At 35.7% G+C, this 20,746-nt stretch overlaps 2 protein-coding genes across 7 annotated transcripts in view; one reads left to right on the top strand and one right to left on the bottom strand.

The window, feature by feature from the left end:
* arhgap42a (Rho GTPase activating protein 42a) overlaps positions 1 to 8,920 on the top strand; it is a 31,210-nt gene extending 22,290 nt beyond the window's left edge. For 4 of the 5 annotated variants that reach the window (XM_051878141.1, XM_051878142.1, XM_051878143.1 and 1 more), the window contains 13 exons: positions 407 to 446; positions 639 to 701; positions 1,701 to 1,775; positions 2,473 to 2,557; positions 2,642 to 2,700; positions 2,793 to 2,898; positions 3,035 to 3,194; positions 3,913 to 4,081; positions 4,153 to 4,548; positions 5,908 to 6,064; positions 6,174 to 6,233; positions 7,171 to 7,250; positions 7,419 to 8,920. In XM_051878141.1, the coding sequence (XP_051734101.1) occupies positions 407 to 446; positions 639 to 701; positions 1,701 to 1,775; positions 2,473 to 2,557; positions 2,642 to 2,700; positions 2,793 to 2,898; positions 3,035 to 3,194; positions 3,913 to 4,081; positions 4,153 to 4,548; positions 5,908 to 6,064; positions 6,174 to 6,233; positions 7,171 to 7,250; positions 7,419 to 7,507 (1,539 nt within the window). In that variant the 3' untranslated portion in view covers positions 7,508 to 8,920. The remainder of the gene's footprint in view (positions 1 to 406; positions 447 to 638; positions 702 to 1,700; positions 1,776 to 2,472; positions 2,558 to 2,641; positions 2,701 to 2,792; positions 2,899 to 3,034; positions 3,195 to 3,912; positions 4,082 to 4,152; positions 4,549 to 5,907; positions 6,065 to 6,173; positions 6,234 to 7,170; positions 7,251 to 7,418) is intronic. The other variant, XR_007927251.1, reaches the window with a different exon arrangement.
* A 950-nt stretch (positions 8,921 to 9,870) lies between these two features.
* Positions 9,871 to 19,136, bottom strand: trpc6a (transient receptor potential cation channel, subfamily C, member 6a). 2 transcript variants are annotated; one of them, XM_051876845.1, is made up of 12 exons: positions 18,265 to 19,136; positions 16,249 to 16,996; positions 13,965 to 14,144; positions 13,716 to 13,880; positions 13,184 to 13,400; positions 12,807 to 13,034; positions 12,449 to 12,713; positions 12,014 to 12,209; positions 11,503 to 11,703; positions 11,329 to 11,385; positions 11,144 to 11,219; positions 9,871 to 10,907 (listed from the first exon to the last, which is right to left on the bottom strand). In XM_051876845.1, exons 1-12 carry the CDS (start codon positions 18,405 to 18,407, stop codon positions 10,759 to 10,761), a joined length of 2,625 nt encoding a protein of 874 aa, XP_051732805.1. In that variant the 5' UTR covers positions 18,408 to 19,136; the 3' UTR covers positions 9,871 to 10,758. The 2 variants fall into 2 exon arrangements, with proteins under 2 accessions (XP_051732805.1, XP_051732806.1); XM_051876846.1 differs by lacking the exons at positions 16,249 to 16,996; positions 18,265 to 19,136 and adding an exon at positions 14,452 to 16,181 and having other exon boundaries at positions 13,965 to 14,405.
* Between the last annotated feature and the right edge of the window lie 1,610 nt (positions 19,137 to 20,746).

Below are 20,746 nucleotides of genomic sequence, written 5' to 3' on the forward strand. Positions count from 1 at the left end.
CTCCCTTTTCCCATTATAGACATGTAGTTGTTGTTATAGAGGCTCTTTGAACTCCAGGCAATGAATAGTTTACACATGGACAGGAAAAAGATGACAACTGAGAATTTACACTTCACTAATGACTCTTTGTTTGGACTCTTATGCTGTCAGCTGTAGTTGATTGGCTTCAACTCATTTGACCCTCATTGCACCGTTATTATTTAGCTGAGTTTGTGAATTCTTATATACAAAGGATTATTAGTGGGTGTATGTTTATAGTATAAAACTATAAATTGTATTTTGTATATTCGGCCTTATAATTTATTTCTGTGAAGAGATATGGATTATGCAATTTATTTCATTAATGTATATGCTTTAAATCGCATTTATCTTTTGTGTTTTATAAACACATTCTGATTTCTTCTAGATTTACACCCTTCCAGCACTTCTGAGCAAGAAAGAGGAAAGTAAGTTCATCTATTTAATTGTCATTTTTGGTGTATGTAGAGTAAGATGAACTGTTTCATTTGGCAGTTTGTAATATAGACATACAGTTTAATTTGAACTTGCATCCACATGCCTTTTGATTCATAAGACAAAAATAGTTAACCTGCATTGGCCTCATATTTATACAACATATAAACTCTCTGTGTCCACAGCATTCCTAAATGAAGCAGGCTTTAATTTTGTAAGGAAGTGTATAGAGCTTGTGGAAACAAGAGGTGAGTCTCTGCATCCTTTTCATTTCATTTAAGTTTTGCATTACGTGTTTTATGACATGTATTATGTACATTTATGTGCGTGTATGTACACTACCGTTCAAAATTTTTGTCAGTAAGAAATTAATACTTTTGTTCAGAATGGACGCATTAAATTGATCAAAAGTGAGAGTAACTTTAAAGGGATAGTTCACCCAAAAAATTAATATTTTGTCATCATTTGCTCACCCTCAAACCTGTATGAATTTCTTTCTTCTGCTGAACACAAAGGAAGATATTTGGAAGAAAGTCAGTAACCAAACAGATCTACCTTTGACTACCATAGCATTTATTTATTCTCGCCCCCCATTTACTACCATAGTAGGAAAAAAAAAACTATGGTAGTAAATGGTAGATCTGTTTGGTTACTGACATTCTTCCAAATATCTTCCTTTGTGTTCAGCAGAAGAAAGAAATTCATACAGGTTTGGAACAACTTGAGGGTGAGTAAATGATGACAAAATATTCATTTTTTGGGTGAACTATCCCTTTAAGTGACTTTTATATTGTTATAAAAACAATTGTATTTAAAATAAATGCTTTTATTTTTTGTAATGTGTTTTTAAATTTTCTATTTAATTTTCTATTAATCACTGGAGTAATGGCTGCTGAAAATTCAGCTTTGCCAGTAATAAATTGGATTTTAAAATATATTAAAATAGAAAACATTTCGCAATATTACTGTTTTTACTGTATTTTTGATCAAATAAATGCAGCCTTGAAAAGCATAAGAGACTTTTTCCAAAAAATCTCACTGACCTCAAAGTTTGAATGATACGATATGTCTAAACAAAAATATGATTATCAGGTTAAATCAGTAATAATTTATTAAACTTAAATACAAGAAGTTTATTTTGCTACTAAATGAACTACATTTTTTGATTAACTTACAGAATATTTTAACTTTTTTATTGCGTTTAATTGCTTATAATGCAAAAATTTTCTTTTCCCTTTCATGTCTAGGCATTAACACAATGGGACTGTACAGAATAGGTGGAGTTAACTCTAAAGTTCAGCGACTGATGACCTCAGTATTTGGTACAGTAATTTAGTAATTTAGTAATTTTAGTAATTTAAAAAAGGTTTTTTTTTTTTTTTTTTTCCTACAGAAACCTGATAAATTCATATACATAAAGACTTTAACATAGTACCATTTTTATACTATTGTTTGTTTGTTTTAAAAAAAAAAAGATTGTTTATTAGAAATACAATTTTACAATAACCTTAAAGGGTTAGTTCACCCAAAAAATGAAAATTATCCCATGATTTACTCACCCTCAAGCCATCCTAGGTGTATATGACTATCTTCTTTCAGATGAACACAATCTGAGAATATCCTGGCTCTCCAAAGATTTTCATCTTCCGGAAGCTAGTTATTGTAGATTATAAAGTTGTAAATATGGATATTTTTCTTACAAAAACCATCACTTCACTTCAGAAGGCCTTTATTAACCCACTGGAGCTGTATGGATTATATTTATGATGGATGGATGCATATATTTTTGGCCTCAAAGCACGCCCCCCATTCACTACCATTATGAAGCTTTGGAGAGCAAGGATATTTTTAAATATATCTCTGATTGTGTTCGTCTGAAAGAAGATAGTCATATACACCTAGGATGGCTTGAGGATGAGTAAATCATGGGATAATTTTTATTTTTGGGTGAACTAACCCTTTAAACATATGTTTTTGAAGTCAAATTCCATTTACCATGAGTTCATTTGACCCTTCCAGCAGCCAAAGCTCCTGCAGATATGGACCTTGACCCAGACACCTGGGATAACAAGACCATCACCAGTGGCCTGAAGAATTACCTCAGGTTTGTAAATAATTGCCATAATCTTTACTTCTTGAAAATTGCATGTTATCAAGGAAATAAAGTAAGTCATTCTGTTCCCTACAGGTGTCTGGCAGAACCTCTAATGTCCTACAGACTCCACAAAGACTTCATCATGGCAGTCAGTGAGTTCTAGCGTGTTCTCTCCTCTATGAACTCATCCTTCCATCTGTGACTGTTTATTTAATGATTAGATGCTTTTGGATTGTTTTTTTAGAGTCTGATGATCAGAACTACAGGGTCTGTGCTGTTCACGCCCTCGTCCACAAGCTCCCTGACAAGAATAAAGAGATGCTGGATATTCTGATAAAACATCTTCATGTGTATGTCGCTCTAGTTCTTAAACATTGAAGAAGAAACTGCACGTCTAGTACATTTGTTCATGAGTGTGCTTTAAATTCCACAAGGTGGTGCTAACCATAGTGTTTTTTAAAAAAAATGTTCTGCTGTTTTTGACAGGGTTTCCACACATAGTCAGAAGAATCTGATGACCGTGTCTAACCTGGGTGTGATTTTTGGCCCAACACTCATGCGTTCTCAGGAAGAGACAGTTGCTGCCATGATGAACATCAAATTTCAAAATATTGTTGTAGAGATCCTGATAGAAAACTATGATAAGGTGATCATTTAAACAAACAATTCTCTTTCAATAGACAGCTGATAGAGGAACGAATTGTTAAATAAAAGATGAGAATTGCTTATCTGACTACTAGGTTTACCCTTACAAGGTAATATTTAAAATTCTAGCCAATAAATAATTCATGTTACTGCCAATAACTAGTAAATATCCAGTATTACAATTTTATAACATTTTGTCTGAATAAACTCAAAATAAAATGGTTAATAATACTAGAATCAATCATTTTAAATTTAATAGTTTTAGTTTTTATTTTAGTTCACCCAAAAAATGAAATTTCTGTCATTAATTACTCACCCTCATGTCGTTCCAAACCTGTAAGACTTTCGTTCATCTTCAGAACACAAATTAAGATATTTTTGATGAAATCCAAGAGGTATGACTCCTCCATAGACAGCAATTTAACCAACACTTTCAAGGCCCAGAAAGGTACTAAAGACATTGTTAAAATAGTCCATGTGACTGCAGTGGTCACCCTTAATTTTATTAAGCGAGACTTCTTTCAAAAAAATCTTCTCGACCCCAAACTTTTGAACGGTAGTGTATATCTTGCGATAACCAATAAGGTACAGATACTGTATATGGTATAACCCTACTTCTCAACTATCAAATATTTGTTTTTATATATTTTTGCTCATCTAATGTTCTTTGATATTCTTTGGTTAGATCAAAACACTTTTCTTGCCTTTTTTTTTCTTAGATATTTCATCAAGCTCCTGACCCTAACGTCCCGCTGCCACAGCCTCAGCCTCACTCTCACTCTCAGTCTCGTGCCAGTGCCCGTCGCAGCAAAGCCATCTGCCTGTCCTCAGGGTCCCGTAAATCCAGAGGCCTGTACCCTCCCACCCTGTGCCTGGCTGATGCTGACAGTGAGTGTCCCCAAAAACAGGCATTTTGTCCATCTGTTAGAGTAGTCAATTTAACCCCTTCTCTTCATCAGGTGACACGTTCAGCAGCAGTCCAAGTAGCACTCCCATGGGCAGTATGGAGTCTCTCTCATCGCACTCTTCAGAACAGAACAGCTGCTCTAAGACGGGCTCCCCTTCTCGTTCCAAACACAAGGCATCAGGGAGTCTGTGCTGGACCACTCCATCTCCCCCCTCCAATGGGCCTAAAAGCCCTGCTTGCACCACCAGCCCAGATTCCAGCTCCAAAGAGGATGCCAACAAGACTGACGGAGAATGGGAAGAAGCACTGAGTACAAGCCCAGGAGATCGAAGCTCTCCGGCTTCAGAGATTCTCCAGAGGACCGTAGGAGAGACAATGGAGGATCGTGGGGAACAACGACGCAGTCTGTCCACCTGCTCTTCTCTCACTTCACTTCACATTTCTGAGGGTAAGAAAGAGTACATTTAGCTGCATTTTTGCATCAAATTATTAAGTTTATTAAGTTTCTTTCCTGTTTCCAAACATGTACACTTCTGGTTCACATTCATCCACCTTAGTCTTCCTCAACATCCCAAAATATGCATTACTTCTCAGAATGCAAATATCTTCTTCATAAAACAGTTTCTCTACCTCTCTAGCAGTATTATTTTAGTATCCTCTGAGATATTAGGGTTTTTTATATTTTTGAAATAGTTTGTATTTTTGTATTTTCTGTTTTCATTTTCATTAATGTTTTAGTAGTTTTGTCATTTTTATTAGTAGTTGTTTTTTATAAGTCTGTATTACCTTTTATTTCAGTTTTTGTTATTTTAGTACATCAAGTTAAACTAAATGAGAAATGTTTTAGTTTTAGTTAAAGGGTTAGTTCACCCAAAAATAAAAAATCTGTCATTAATTACTCACCCTCATGTCGTTCCACACCCGTAAGACCTTCGTTAATCTTCAGAACACAAATTAAGATATTTTTGATGAAATCCAATGGCTCAGTGAGGCCTCCATTGACAGCAAGTTAATTTACACTTTCAAACGCCCAGAAAGGTGCTAAAGATGTATTTAAAACAGTTCATGTGACTACAGTGGTTCAACCTTAATGTTATGAAATGACGAGAATACCTTTTTGTGCGCCAAAAAACAAAATAACGACTTTATTCAACAATATCTAGTGATGGGCGATTTCAAAAACGTTTACTGAAATCACGTGACTTTCACGCGCCGAACCACTGATTCAAACCAAAAGATTCGTAAAGCTTCGAAGCTTCATGAAGCAGTGTTTTGAAATCGCCCATCACTAGATATTGTTGAATAAAGTCGTTATTTTGTTTTTTTGGTGCACAAAAAGTATTCATATTATTCAAGTATTCGTCGCTTCATAACATTAAGGTTGAACCACTGTAGTCACATGAACTGTTTTAACTGTTTTTAGTACCTTTCTGGACACTTGAAAGTGTAAATTAACTTGCTATCAATGCAGGCCTCACTAAGCCATTGGATTTTATCAAAAATATCTTAATTTGTGTTCCAAAGATGAACGAAGGACTTATGGGTGTGGACGAGATGAGGGTGAGTAATTAATGACAGAATTTTCATTTTTGGGTGAACTAACCCTTTAACTATAAAATCCTGCTCCCTAGTCTCTCCCAAGGCCTGTTGGCCTTGACTACAGAAAGAAACATTGTTCGCTTGTTCCCCCTTGTGGCATTCGGCTACAGTAACCATTTGAAACATAAGAAAAAGAAACAACATAAAGGATACTTTTCCCAAGACATAATGATTCACACACACATATACGTTTCTTGGTAACACACAGGTTTCAGAAGTTGTCACGGCTCCATCCAGAGCCTGGTGTCACGCAGTCAGAGAGACAGTCTCAAGTCCCTCCATCTGCCTGATCTTCCTCCTAAAGAGAGTGTGAGATACAGAGCTGACTCCTCAGCCAGCAATGGCTACCAGAGACCGGGATCTGTGTAAGCAAAAAACCTCAGTGACCTTCTGTCATAATGAAAAATCAGTTTGTTACACTGATCTCAGTTGCTGTCGATATGATATCAAATGTGGCATGCTTTTATCCCCCAGTGTGGCCTGCCGGGCAGCAATCTTTGAGAGTCCTATGATTTCCCAGCCCACAATAGGAAGGTAATAAACAGATTATGTGTATTATTAAGTTTATTATTGGTGCTGTCGATTAATCGCATCTAACATAAAAGTTTTTATTTAATGGAGTAAATCTGCACAAATGTGTGTTAAAATAGCTAAAGTGCTAAAGTGCACTGAGCTAAAGAAAGACAATACAGTCGTGATCAGATATCATTTATGCTCTATTATATCTTATGAGGATATTTCTGAAGTCTATTCTATGTCATAGTCCTGTCATTTTTCCTATTGTTCAATTTGGGGTCAAAAGCAGTAATATTCTGAAATATTATTAAAGTTTATGTTTGATATTTTAATATATTTATGTAATTTATTTCTGTGATAGCAAAATTGAACGTCACATGATCCTTCAGAAATCATTCTAATTTGTTGATTTGCTGCACAAGAAACATTTTTTCTTATTATAAATGTTGAAAACAGTTGTGCTGCTTAATACGTTTGCTGCTACGTTTTTATACTTTTTTACATTTAATGCATCTAATGTATTTATTACTTTAAAAAACTCTTACTGACCCGAAACTTTTAAATTCTACTGTATATCCCTTTTTCTTTGCTGCATATCCCTAGAATTACATTCCACATTCTTGGAAAGATTTTGGGCTTTGCTCTGTATATATTCAGGTGTTGTTTGTTGTTGGTTTGCTTTTTTCCAGCCCTTCTTTCTTTGCAAATAATAAAAGATGAATAAAAAAATGCAGTAAAGTATGTTTTAAAAAGGCTCTTGGTCACTGAAAACAATCAAATTATTGTGTGTAGAACGTTTTAAATGACAGGCACTGAAATGTGCTGTAATTTGACTGAATTTCTTGATATTGTCTGTACTTAGAAAAGCCAAAGTTTAAGTGTTGTTGGTGTTGTCAGTGATGTTCATGAGTTTCCTTAATGGTCTTGTCTCTAACTCCCTCTTGTGTTTTTACAGAGAGGCTAAAGCCTTGTATTCCTGTCAAGCGGAGCACAGTCATGAGCTCAGCTTTCCTCAAGGGGCGCTCTTCTCCAATGGTAACCACACTCTGTTTAAAACTGCGCTTTGTGTACTGTTGCTAAGGATACGGTTTGAGCTATAAGCCTCTACTTTTATTAGGAAACAGAAACACAAAAGGCTATGTAGAATGTTGTGTACTGAATTTAACTCTTTATTGTTATGTGTTTGTCTTAATGTCCATGCAGTGTACGCTTCAGTGGAACCTGGCTGGCTCCAAGCTACATATGATGGCAAAACTGGACTTATCCCAGAGAATTATGTGGCGTTCTTTTGATGGGGCCAAAAAAAGGCAAAAGCAAAAGTCCATGGTATCCATGGTGTTCATTTCTGCAAAAAAGGGACCATTTAAATGTACGTTGCTGCTTTACTATATGTAAATCGTTTTTGCATAGCATTATAGTTTTTGCGTAGTATTATAACCAGTTCATTAACCATCGCATTTGATAAAGTTTATTCAGGATGTAAATATCACCTTTGTCTTAAATGTACAGTAGATTTTATTACCATCTAGGTACATGCAGTTGAATGTATTAACATACTTTCTATATTTATATGTGGCCCATAATGCTAATGGGCTCTGATACTTTAAAACTGTAGACATGAGCTCATAACACTCTGATCAGTGTTGCGGTACGGCTCTGAAGGAAATGTACAGAGGGAGAATTATACCTGTGCCATATGCATTAGTTAGCGACCATATTAAGTAGAAGATACTGTATTGCCCAATGTGACATATATGAAGTTGTTAGTAGTATGTTTTATTGACTTTTATTGATCTTTTCAGTGATACCAAAAGATCACCCATTTTGGTAGATGCAGGTCATCTTTCATTTCAGTCATTTTTGAATCTTTTAGGTGAAATCAAGGAGTTGCTACTCATTGTTATTCCATACAATTTCAAAAAGTTAAAGAGAAAATCTGTGCCTCTAAAGAGTGGTTTTTTTTAATAAGAACCTTTTCATGTCTTTACCTTTTTTCCCTTAAATTTCAACAAAATACATCTTGAATGAACTGACTTTATGAGCCAAAATATTTTTTCTTATATACTTATTTTATTATACTAATATACTGTCATTTCAGTAATTGTTGAAGCTTGTAGGTGAAATCAAGGAGTTGCTACTCATTGTTATTCCATACAATTTCAAAAGGTTAAAGAGAAAATCGGTGCCTCTGAATAGTGGGGTTTTTTTAATAAGAACCTTTCCATGTCCTTAACTTTTTTCCCCCAAATTTCAACAGAATGTATCTTGAATGAACTGACTTTACGAGCCCAAAAAAAATTCTTATATACTTATTTTATTATACTAATAAACTGTCAAATTTGTGGCGTTCTTTCACGTGTTCTTTCAATATTTTAGGTTATACTGTTAAATGTAATATAGATTTTGTTTAATGAAGTACAATCAAAAAAAGACAAAATACTTCTGACAGTGTTAAATTTTGTAGTGTCTCAGTTATAATTTGTTATAGTTTGTGCTCATGAAAAAATGCAGTTTTTCCAAGTAATGGCTCTGCTGTATTTTATTTTACACTGGTTTAGCATTTCTATACCTTGAAATGGAAAAAAAGAATTGTTATATAGATTATTATACTGATTATTAACATCATTCACAAAGTAATTTAATGTTTGATGGGGTTTTTTTCATAAAGCATTTTTAACTAATAAAATGTTGTTTATTTACTGAAACCATGATTGTGTTTTGACCTGTTCTTTTGTCCGTCTGTCTGTCTCCATCCATACATCTTTGCCAATTCATTTCAAATCTAAAAGGCATTCACAGTTTTGGCCTGCTTTGCATTCTATATACACTGTTGAGAGAACATGAAAAATGACAAAAAAAATTCCAGATTTAGAAATGTGAAAAGATTACTTCACTTTGCCTTTGTACTATACAGTACATCAGTATGACCCACATTAGTATTTTTGTAAGTTAAATTCTCCTGTGGTATCATTTGTTTGTAAAAAGTGGTTTTTCCTGACTGTACTGTGGATGGATAGGTACTATCTCTGACATCATCATCTAAGGACCTTTAAGAAAAAGTCCAGGGGAGACCAGCAAAGTGATTTCCAGAAAGGAAATGCAATTACAGTATTGCAATTGATGTTACAACATGTGAACAGCAAGGACGTCAAAGATGTACCATTCAAGTGCATATTCACAAGTTCGCCTGCCCATTCAGTCTGAATGGTTAATGGTAAAACAAACTTGGCTTGCTGTCCTCGAAGGAGGCTCGAACCCAAGTCTCGGCTTGAGCTCCGAGTTAAACCCCCCTATAACAGTGCTGTTTAGAGGGAGAATAAGAGAAATTGAGGAGGAGATGCTGGAAGAATTGCACTGGGATGACGCAGTGACTGCTGCTTATATACGCTCGTAATTATGATTGAATGTTTAGGCTCCTCCCGAACCAACGTTTGGAACTGCATAAAATTACAGACTGTAGTAGCTTTTACAATAAAAACCTTACCAGGATTTAGCCACAAGTATATATATATATACATTTTTTTTTTTTTTTTTTTTTTTTTTTTTATTCTGGGCAGGCTTTATCTAAAGGTTTGTGTTGCTCTGGTTAAACAAAGCTTTGCCAACTTAGCAGCATGTGTTATTGTGTCAGCAGAGTCAAACAAAACGGCTCTGATTCATGAAGCCTGCTGCATTCTTTATTTTTCCATTCTCTGTGGAGCATTTGGATTTCATGGATTTCAAAAACCAAAAACATGGCCTTACTTTCACAACATAACTCTGTGATATTTTTAATTTGCATAACATAAATGTTCCTGAGTTCGTCTCATGCTTAGTTGGAGACTTAACTGTGACCTGAACAGAAATTCTTTTGTTACACAAAAAGGAGAAATGAGGCATATTACTTAAGAGTCCCTGTGGAGAAAAGGAACATGACATATTGAAAAAGTGGGCTGTCCCATTATAGTTTATCTCGATACAAAGAAAAATCATTAAACATTTTGTGTTTGAACATAACTTTATGTAATCGAGGGAAAATTATGTTGATATATCTGATAATGTGATTACATCATTAGAGGTAATTTCCAGCAACAAAAAATTGTTCGCCTAGCATTATTACCATCTATAATTCTGTAGGTTGAGCATTGTTTATAGACACAAATTACATATATATATATATGTGTGTGTGTGTGTGTGTGTGTAATTTGTGTCTATAAAAAAATAGAAAAATGTAAAAGAGTAAAAAAGAATGAACTAAATTTTGCTGTTGTTGTATGTGAATTAGAGTTTTGAACTAACAGAAATAATCTTTAATAGTAAATTGTGCATATGTATCATAAAAAAAAACTTTTGTTCAGTAATGTATCACCAAAACAGAAACACAGAATTTCACTTTTTCAGTCACAGAAAGATCAATAGCTGTTCTTTGTTCTGTTAAACCAGAAGGCCAAGGCAGAGAAGCATGTGAAACCACATGTAGTCCTTGTGCAAATTGTCTTGCTTGATAAATAGTTAATTATACGCTTATGTACAAAAAAAAAAAAAACACTGTTGTCTGACTTCCTCAATTAGACTTTAATATCAAGCAGTCCTGAGAGAGATTTGTTTCAAGTGTCCTCACTAGCTTTGCCAGCTCCTCCATGTTGTGTGACTTCTCCTCCAGCAGCTCATAGCGAAGGCTTGAAATGTCCTGCTTAATCTCCTTCAGTTCACCTGTAACACAGCAGTCTTCAGTCTTAATTATGAAATATATGAATCATAAAACTTTGAGTATATTCAAACAAATTTCATCAAAAAATCTATCATTATTCCCTCACACTCATGTTGTTCTGGACCGCTTTGCTTAATTTTTTTCAAATTTTTGCTCAGCCATTAATGAGTTAGTAGTGACCATGACCATTTTTTTGGTGAATTATTCCTTTAATGAAATTTTAAATACACACACTCACCCTCATTGACTTCATCGCATTCTTTGTCATTTTGAGCTTTGATGATGTATCGCTTAACGAGACGCTTCATAATTTTCTGTACAGATCAAATGAAGTAAGTTCACTCAAATGCAAAGAGCAAATATAAACCATATTCAGATCTATTATAAATATTCAGTCAAGAATATCCAAAAAAGTAAACATGCCTGATATCGACTGGAGCTTGAAAGATTCTTGTCCCTGCAAGTTTTGCTCTGTCCCAACTTAATTATGATCCAACAAATCACAAGAGCAACATAAATGGATTAGTTTATTGTGATTGTAAACGAATGATACAAATCAACTTACTCTAATGCAGAATCAGAGTGGATTTGCCTCACCTCACTGAGCTCAGATCCCTTCATAATGGCTTTGTGTCTGTCAAAAAGCTCCTGCAGGAGACTTTTAGCCCCCATCACCAGACCCACAACAGACTTGGGACTGGGAACCAAGTTAAAAGGCACAGGGAGAGTCCTGCCCTCCTCAAAGTAGGTGAACCAGAGCTTGGCCCGGGCAAACTTCCACTCCACATCTGCATCATCCTGCAAGACACCAGGAAACACTAATGTTTTGAATACTTAAAGCGACAAATGAATCAATACAGATATGCAGAGGTAAGAGATGTGCGAAGAACATTACTAAAACAAAACTAAGCAGTCAAACTAATTATCCCATCCTGAAGTGAATAGAGATAACATTTTTTCCATAGTATGCAAAAACCTCTTCAATGGAGTGTTTCATCAGCACAAAGTCTTAAACACAGATTTACAGATCCCATTTGGTACAAAGATTTATAATGTCAGCAGCTTTTAGAAAGAAATATGAAGAAGTAAAACTGAGAAGACAAAGTACCTCAATCTCCTGAAAGGAACTGTTGATCATGGCAATGAGCATGTTGAGTAGGACAATGACCACTGTCACATTGTAAACTCCATAGAGAACATAGCCAATGTTCTCGATGAACTTGTGTCCATTGTTCACGACTACTGATCTGACCTCAGAAAGGCCAAATATCGCCCAAAACAATGTTTTGAAGCTTTCTTCTACACTACAAAGATAAAGAAGACATGTATTGATGGACATTTAAACTAAGGAACATTTCCTTTTTTCATAAGAGATGAGATTATTTTGCCAACTACCAAATGTTCGAGATGTCACACTACCGTTCAAAAGTTTGGTGTCGGTACAATTTTTTTTTCCAAGGCTGCATTTATTTGATCCAAAAAAAAATTGTAAAAACAATATTAAAATAACTGATTTTTATTTGAATATATATTTTTTACTCACGTTGTGAAAGCTTCATTCTGTTTAGCACCCCGATAATATGAGTAGAGGTTGAACATTCCAATCATGAAAGCCAGAAAGACCAGGATGAAGATAACCATGAACTTGAAGATGTCCTTCACAGTTCGTCCCAAAGATATCTGCAGGGGTCCAAAGCTCTCATTTGCTGGCAGGATGTACGCAATTCGAGAAAAACTCAGGACCACTGCAATAGCGTACAAGCCCTCTGAAACTAACTGAGGATCAGACGGGAGCCAATTGATCCGAGCTGGAATAAAAAAGATCATTTATGCAGATTGCTTGTTGAGCTACATTGTAATTTTGCGGGAAGTGAAATCTTGCCAGACTTTAGATGACTCACCCAACTGGAAGTATCCCACCTCAAAAGGCAAAGTTACATTGGTTAAATCTGTGTAGTGCTCATCAACATAGCGTTGTGCTACACATGCATGCCAGAAAGCCATTATCCTTGAGATGAAGGATGCCACAAAAATGGCCAACATTCCAAAGTCTAGAAAATTCCAAGGCTCAAGAAGATATTCTCTTGGACCTTGAGACCAGATCTCCTTGCACTCTGCCCAAATCATCCCTGAGAGAAGGACATAAAAACATAGTAATGAATGTTGCAACAAACTGTTTGTCCTAGGACATGGAAATGAACTGTACATTTCATTCTCTAAATACAGATTGTAGTAGAGTAATAACCTTTGACTAGTTAAAAATCAGTCAGAAACAAACCTATGACCCAGGAAATGATGAGCATTTCCATCCACGTAAAGGGAGTTGTTTTCATACGAAACAGCTGCGTCGGATAGTCATGAATGGTCATATTTGGAAGCAGCTTTGTCCCATCAAAGCGGTCTGCAGCGTTCATGACCAAAAGGCCAAGGAAAATAGTGAAGGAGGCTGCGTGTGCCACAAACTTAAGGAAAGGGCCACGCATGATCTTTCCCATCTGTTGGTAACAGCATTTTTTACTGATTGTGGTGTGATAAACAAAAGACTTCATGTGCTGTGGACGCATTCTTCTATTGTATATTTGCACATTACTGCTTATCAGCCAGATATGCTTATCAACATTATTATGACTCATAGGATATTTTAAGCACTGCTATAATTTACAACCATGGGAACAGTCTTATTGAGTAAAGATTTCAGTGGATGATTCATGTGTTAAAGCCTTTGCTTTATTCTTTAGACATGTACTGTATGTTTGCTATGCAGTACATCTGGTTTTCACTAGTGTTCGAAAGTAAATAGCACAACTTACCTTGCTGCATGGTGCCACCCAATACACCATAGCTAGAAAGGGGAGTCCCATTGCAACACCTAAAACCACTAAGAACTTAATGGCTGTGGTCTGCTGCCTGAGTTCGGGCAGGTTTTCGTACCATATTGACAAGAGCTGTTGTTGACAGTTAGGATGGGCCACAAACTGTTTGGGACAAATTAATTAAAAAGAAGTGTTTTATGATAGAATTAGAAGGCAGATTATGAGATTTCTGTTTTTTATATTTACCTTTTTCAGTTCGTACTTTATTGCGAGTTTTAAGCGAAAGAGACTTGGTCGGCCGGGCAGTTCTAAATTCTCATCCTCTTCACCATTCAGAATGGCTTCCACTTCCTCTGTGCTCCGACACAGGTCCAGAAGCCCCACAACAAAGTCTTTGCATTGCATAGAAAGTTTCCTATATTCATTCTGAGGAAGATAGTCATTACAAAGAAAATGCAATCTTTCTACATTTTTGAAAGTATAGTTCACCCAAAATGAAAATTCTGTGAGAATTCTTCTGTGGAACTCAAAAAGAGAAGCGTTGAAGATTGTAATGGCTGTTGAGCTCCAAAATGACGACAAACCAGCAAAAAGCGATCATACAATGAGTCCAACTTGTGTTCTATATTTTAAGTCTTTTGATTCTATATGTTTGATTTTTGTGATGAAAACATTTAATTGGTTATCCTTTCCTTTCCTTATCCTTTCTTCCACTTTATACAGGGCCCCCTACCTTTCTTCCACTTTATACAGGGCCCCCTACATTGTAATTGCCCCCTACATTGTAGGGGGCAATTACAATGAGGAATTTTTTTTATTTATTTTTATTATTATTTCTATTTCACTATAATAGTAAAACACTGTAAGACAATTACTATCTAAAATTAACAAAATTCACAAACCTTGTATCTCCTTATTTTGTCATTTTTTCATAAATCATAACTATTGGTCACTCTTTACGTCTGTCTGTGGGTTTTTCAAATATTTAACCTATGAAACCTCCATTTGATCCTCAAACTGTCGGTCGTACCTCATAACTCCAACCACCTCTATGAAGTGCTGCACACAGTTTGTACCATCTCTGCTTGTTTGCAATGCAGGGGTAAATAAAGAACTGGTTCTTTGAATAAGTACAGCATTTTCTTTACTCAAGAAACACTATACATAAATTTTTTATGTGTCTTAGTTTAGCATTTGTCATCGAGTCATAGCCAGTAACTGTACTGTCTTAGCCTGTGCGTAGCACTTCATCTTTAATAACATGAAATTTTGGCCAAATGACAGAAAAAACGAGCGCCCGCATGTAGCTACAATAAACTTTATAACCTATAAGTTGATAATGATGCTGCCGTTCTAATGATGGACAAAACACATAGGCCTATGTTCGACATTCTCCGAAATTCAGTGGTCAAAAACCTTGTAACTCTATTTAAGCTTGTTTTTGGTAGAATGTTAATAATATAATGACACATGCATGTTTTAACCATATATAAAGCCACAGCATCAACGTTGACAGTGTTTAATTAAAAAAATACCCATTTCCTGAAAAGTAGCGGTTTTGGGCATATGAGGTTTCCACCCGACAGCGGCGATATATACAGTATGTAGTACCGGTGGGGTATTGAGGGGGCCCAAAAAATTCTTTTGCATATGTCACAATATAAGGTAAATCCAGCCCTGACTGTAGTTGTCATATCTCATGTGCACTTTTAGATATTCAAAGATGCAGCAATTGTTGATTGGTCACATAGCACTGTTGTTAAACCTGCTGCCACATTTGAGGATTTCAGCGAAAAATTACTTAAATTTCAGCCTGTCCTTGTGAAAAGTAAAGAAGTACACTTTATGACACAGAAATAATATACTTTAAAAGAATGTACTTAAGTGTGAACTGAATGTAATGTTTTCAAACACTTAATTTCATGTAAACTGCAGTTAAATGAAAATGTATTATAGTTTACATACATATTAACGTTATTTTTTTTGGCCCACTTAAATAAGACTTGATTATATCTTTATGTCTTTGAAATATGGTTTAAGTGTACTAATGAATGTACTGACAGGCATTTATGGTAAACTTAAATATGCTTTAATGTCATTTCTCTTGAAACGTCTATGTCAAGTATTTAACTATATTTGTTATTGCATATTTGTAATGGTCAAGTTGCAATTTAGTACATTTAAAATGTATGTAAATATTGAGTAATACCAAATAACATTACAGTTAAGCTATAATCAATCACTTTATCTGAAAGCGCTTTTTTAAAGATAATTTTAGGATTTGAAGTAGGCTACTTTACAAGTGCACAAGAGCTCATCACAGAAATGTGTATGACTTCAGAAGACTATTGTGACTATATTCTATTGTGCTCACTTTCACTTTATTTACATAGAAAACAATTGCCAGTACATTCTTCAGGTTTGGAACAAAACGAGGGCGAGTAAATAATCACAGAATTTTCATTTTTGTGAGAACCTTCTCTTTAGATGTCGAACAGTTTTGGTTGTCAATAAGATTTTATTGCTATACCTTAAATTCCTTTTCAATATTGGCCAAGGAGGCGAGCTCATTGCTGAGCTCCAGAGCAGCCAGCACAGGATCCTCATTGGACAGAGAGAGGTACGCTGGACTGGCCAATCCCCTGTAGGCATTGATACGCGAGCGGGAGTGGCAAAAAGAATCGTACTTTTGATGGTAATTGCAGGTGTCGCAGGCACAAAAGTAGTCATGTGGCTGCTCAATGCGAGCACCCTTTCCCAGAAGAATGTGCACGATCTCGTATTCGTGACAGTGAGATGCTAGAATGATTGGAGTGACATCATGAGAAAAGCGCGTGCCGTCTTCGTCATACGCAAAAAAGTCATCGTGCATCGGTGCCTGACTGGGGCTTGCTGTGAGTCTCTTGGAGTCGGCGAAAGCTTTGTGGCTCAAAATGGCCTCGACAATCCTGGTGTAACCTTTGCTGATGGCTAACAATAGTGCATCCCCAATACGCGACAGATTGTCTTTCTTCAACAGGAGCTCTGTTACCTCTAAGTGTTCGTTTGCCACTGCCAACTGCAATGCATTCTGGCCCATGTAGTCCACACAGTTAACATCCAGCTCAGGGATCTCCTCAAGCATCCGGCGCACGACAGGTATATTTCCATACTCGGCAGCATCAAGGAAACGTTCCTCGACAGGTGTTAGGCTGTTAGGATGAGCATTGAACATGTAAGCTGCCCCTCGTACCGCCTGCCTTCGGCTCTTGGGTAGCGCCTGACGGGCCAGGTTCTCTCTACGATTAAAAACATATAAAATAAATAAATAAATAAATATATATATATATATATATATATATATATAATTAGCATTTTATTTATTAATTTCATAATTAATATGCCATTGAATAATACCAATTAGGTCTGTGTGAAATTATGTTGGCTGTTGTTTACAGTAATAGGCTATCATTAATTTATTCATACAAATATTTGCAAACATTTTTTGGTAGCCTTAGCAATGCTAAACATGTTATTTACATTGAAGGATTAATTCCGAATGAAAATTTCCTGATAATTTACTCCCCCCATGTCATCCAAGATGTTCATGTCTGTCTTTCTTCAGTCGAAAAGAAATTAAAGTTTTTGAGGAAAACATTTCAGGATTCTTCTCCATATAGTGGACTTCAGTGGGGTTCACCGGGTTGAAGGTCCAAATTGCAGTTTCACTGCAGTTTCAAAGGGCTCTACGTGATCCCAGATCTAGCGAAACGATTGGTCATTTTCAAAAAAAAAATTAAAAAAATTATACACTTTTTAACCACAAATGCTCATCTTGCACTAGCTCTGCGATCCGCACGCATGACGTAATCACGTTACAAAGGTCATGCGTGATGTAGGCGGAAGTACCGATCCAGTGTCGGTAAACGCCCTTAACAAAAAAAGGTAAAACAACAATATCAGACGATTTTGAAGTAGGAGTAGAAAATTAGCGTGACCTTTTCAACGTAATGCATGGCGCATCGCAATGCAAGACGAGCATTTGCGGTTAAAAAGTATATACATTTTTTTTTTTTTTTTTTTAGAAAATGACCAATTGTTTCGCTAGATAAGTCCCTTATTCCTCGTCTGGGATCGCTTAGAGCCCTTTGAAGCTGCAATGAATCTGCAATTTGGTCCTTCCACCCAGTGAACCCCACTGAAGTCCACTATATGGAGAAGAATCCTGGAATGTTTTCCTCAAAAACCTTAATTTCTTTTCGACTGAAGAAAGAAAGACATGAACATCTTGGATGACATGGGGGTGACTAAATTGCCAGGAAATTTTAATTCAGAAGTGAACTAATCCTTTAATTCATGCCAATGACTTACGCATGATAAACTTTTAAACTGGCGCTACTAGCTTTTAATGAGCCTGTGTAATGAAAACTGGCATTTTAAATGAGCAAACGAATGCACAAATATTACATTGAACTGAGTGACAGTTTCCGGTCAGGACATTGAACTATATATTATCTCAGAAGGCAATGCCAACTAAACATACAGTACATAACCTTGACCAACTCACCCATGGTAGTATCCATAACTGCCATAAGAGTCCTCACCAAAGTCTTCGTTCATCAGTAGATTGTCTTTACTTCTGTTCCTCTTTTCAATTGTGTGATACTTTGATTGATTTTTATCTTCCAGAACAGGTCTCCTTTGATTCATACTTTCAACTGAGGCAGTTCACGTCTTAAATGTGAATACACCAAAGCCAACACATTGTATTATCCAAACATCCAGCTGTGAGTGATTGAGTATGCGCTGCACACTGGCAAGTCACTATCCTCTTCAGCCTTTGTTATGTTCCCGTTTAAGTCTTGAGATAGTGCAGAGCACTGAGGAATTCTAACTGCTCTTTTCCACGCATTGGCTATTAATGAGGAATGTAACAATCTTCATGCTGGTTTACAAAACCTAAAAACGAGTTGTTTTCTTCCTTGCTTGGTTTATTTGCTCAAACTGAATGAAATTGAAAGCATTTAGTCCTAATTTCAACATTAGACAGATAACGGAACCCATTAATTTTCTTGATTAGTAACATTTTCAGTATGAAGAATTTGAAGAAATCACAGAAATGCCATGTGCAAGTCCATCACCTTTCAAAATATCCCTGTCGCTGTATATTCCTCTCTGTTTCTATTAGGAATCATGAATAAAATCTGCTTCCAGCTTCTAAAATCAAAACTCAGTGACGGAGTGCAGATGTAAAATTCCTTTGGGTCTATTTCAGCATTCCCAATAAACCTCTACATCCTGTGTGTTCATTACAAATCTCCAGCTCTCTGTAAACTGTGGGAAAAGCCTTCAATGGAATTCCAGACTGACCAATCATCATGTACATTCAGCGGCAACATAACACTTTTGATTCTCTTTATTTTGCCTCTCTCTGCCATTCTTTCTCACACAGCCTCACATCTATGTCTTTGTGTGTGTGTGTGTGTGTATACAGTAAACCCACATGACTACATGTGTACGTGCTGCAGTGGTCAGAATACTGCCCACAAACGTCTAACTGAGTACGTGAGCCAAACCAATGGGTCAAAAGGTAACCCACACAGTGGGTCATGGGAAGCCACTGTCTTGTTTCTATTCTCATGTTGATAGGCCCTGATACTGATGACCATCAGAGTGACTATTTTTAGACTATTTTTATTAACTAAATGCCCTCGGCCCAAGGCTTGCTGCAATACAATTTTGCAGATAGTTTCTGTTAGATCCATATAAATAAGATCCACACACAAAAAATGGCTCACATGGTATTATTGTCCAGAGGCCACAAATAAAGTGCAGAGTGCGCAAAACTTTTTTCGGGATTAACCCTTCATCTGCACTTTTTGTGTTTGGCGCTATGCTTTTCCAGTCTCTTGCAGAATGTTTCTGTGCCAGGAATGAAACATTGGTAACACTATACAATAACGTTTCATGGTTGCACTTTATTTTACAGTATGTACTTACAGTGTTCTTAAATACAGGGTAATATAAGGTAACTAGGGGTTAAGGTTAGGTTTAGGGGTAGGTTCAGGGTTAGTACCTATAGTTATTGCCCAGTTATTGTAATTCTGTAATAAGTATGTTGTATGTACATGGGGAACAGGACTGTAAATTAAACTGCTACTGGTTTCATTTGTTACCATTATTGCATTAACTGACATGAACTAACAATGAAAAAAATATTTTTACAGCATTTATTAATCTTTGCTAATGTTAGTTAATAACATTTTTCGCACAGTGCATTAACTATAATGTTAACAGATACAACTTTTGATCTTAAAAAAGTATTAGTAAACGTTAATACATGCTGTTCATTCTTAGTTTATGTTAACTAATGTAGTTAACTAATGTTAACAAATGAAACCTTAAAGTGTTAACGAAACATTTTTTCTCTAATAAATGGTTGGATCACATCTTTCATTGTGGTTATTATTAAAACATCTTTTTAAAGTTTAAAACTTTAAGTCTGTAAATCATTGGAAAGAGACTTTTGAGGCATTTTCCCCACTAAAGTCAACTTTTAACATGGTTTCTTGCACCAAAACAGTTGTAATTTATTTTTACATGACCATTTCCCATCCTCTCTCTGATCCTAAAAGTTATGCAAGCTGTTTTTGCTACTGTAACTTTTAGAATTCTACACGTAAATGATCTGTTAGGATTGGCAAATCTCCATGTACCCGCATCACTGTCCTATATCAGAGTTTAGACTAGAGTGGTTGAGTACTATAGGCATTCATGTATTAATGTGGTCGTATATTAATAGTTATGCCTATTCAAAACTAAATCAAGTGGATTTTAAATGCAATTTAACTGAAGACTGGGGTAATATTTATAAATAAATACAGCATTTCCTTCCAAAACATAAAAAAAATCAAAATCTAAAATCTAAACTTTTTAATGTTTAATATATACGCATACATTGTGCTCTTGTGAACGCATTGGAGATAAATATTTTGTAAATGAAGTGGTAAATTATGTTTTTTTGCACAAACAAAGCACTCACATCACTT

The sequence above is a fragment of the Ctenopharyngodon idella genome, chromosome 21 (genome assembly GCF_019924925.1).
Source record: "Ctenopharyngodon idella isolate HZGC_01 chromosome 21, HZGC01, whole genome shotgun sequence".
Classification (NCBI taxonomy): domain Eukaryota; kingdom Metazoa; phylum Chordata; class Actinopteri; order Cypriniformes; family Xenocyprididae; genus Ctenopharyngodon; species Ctenopharyngodon idella.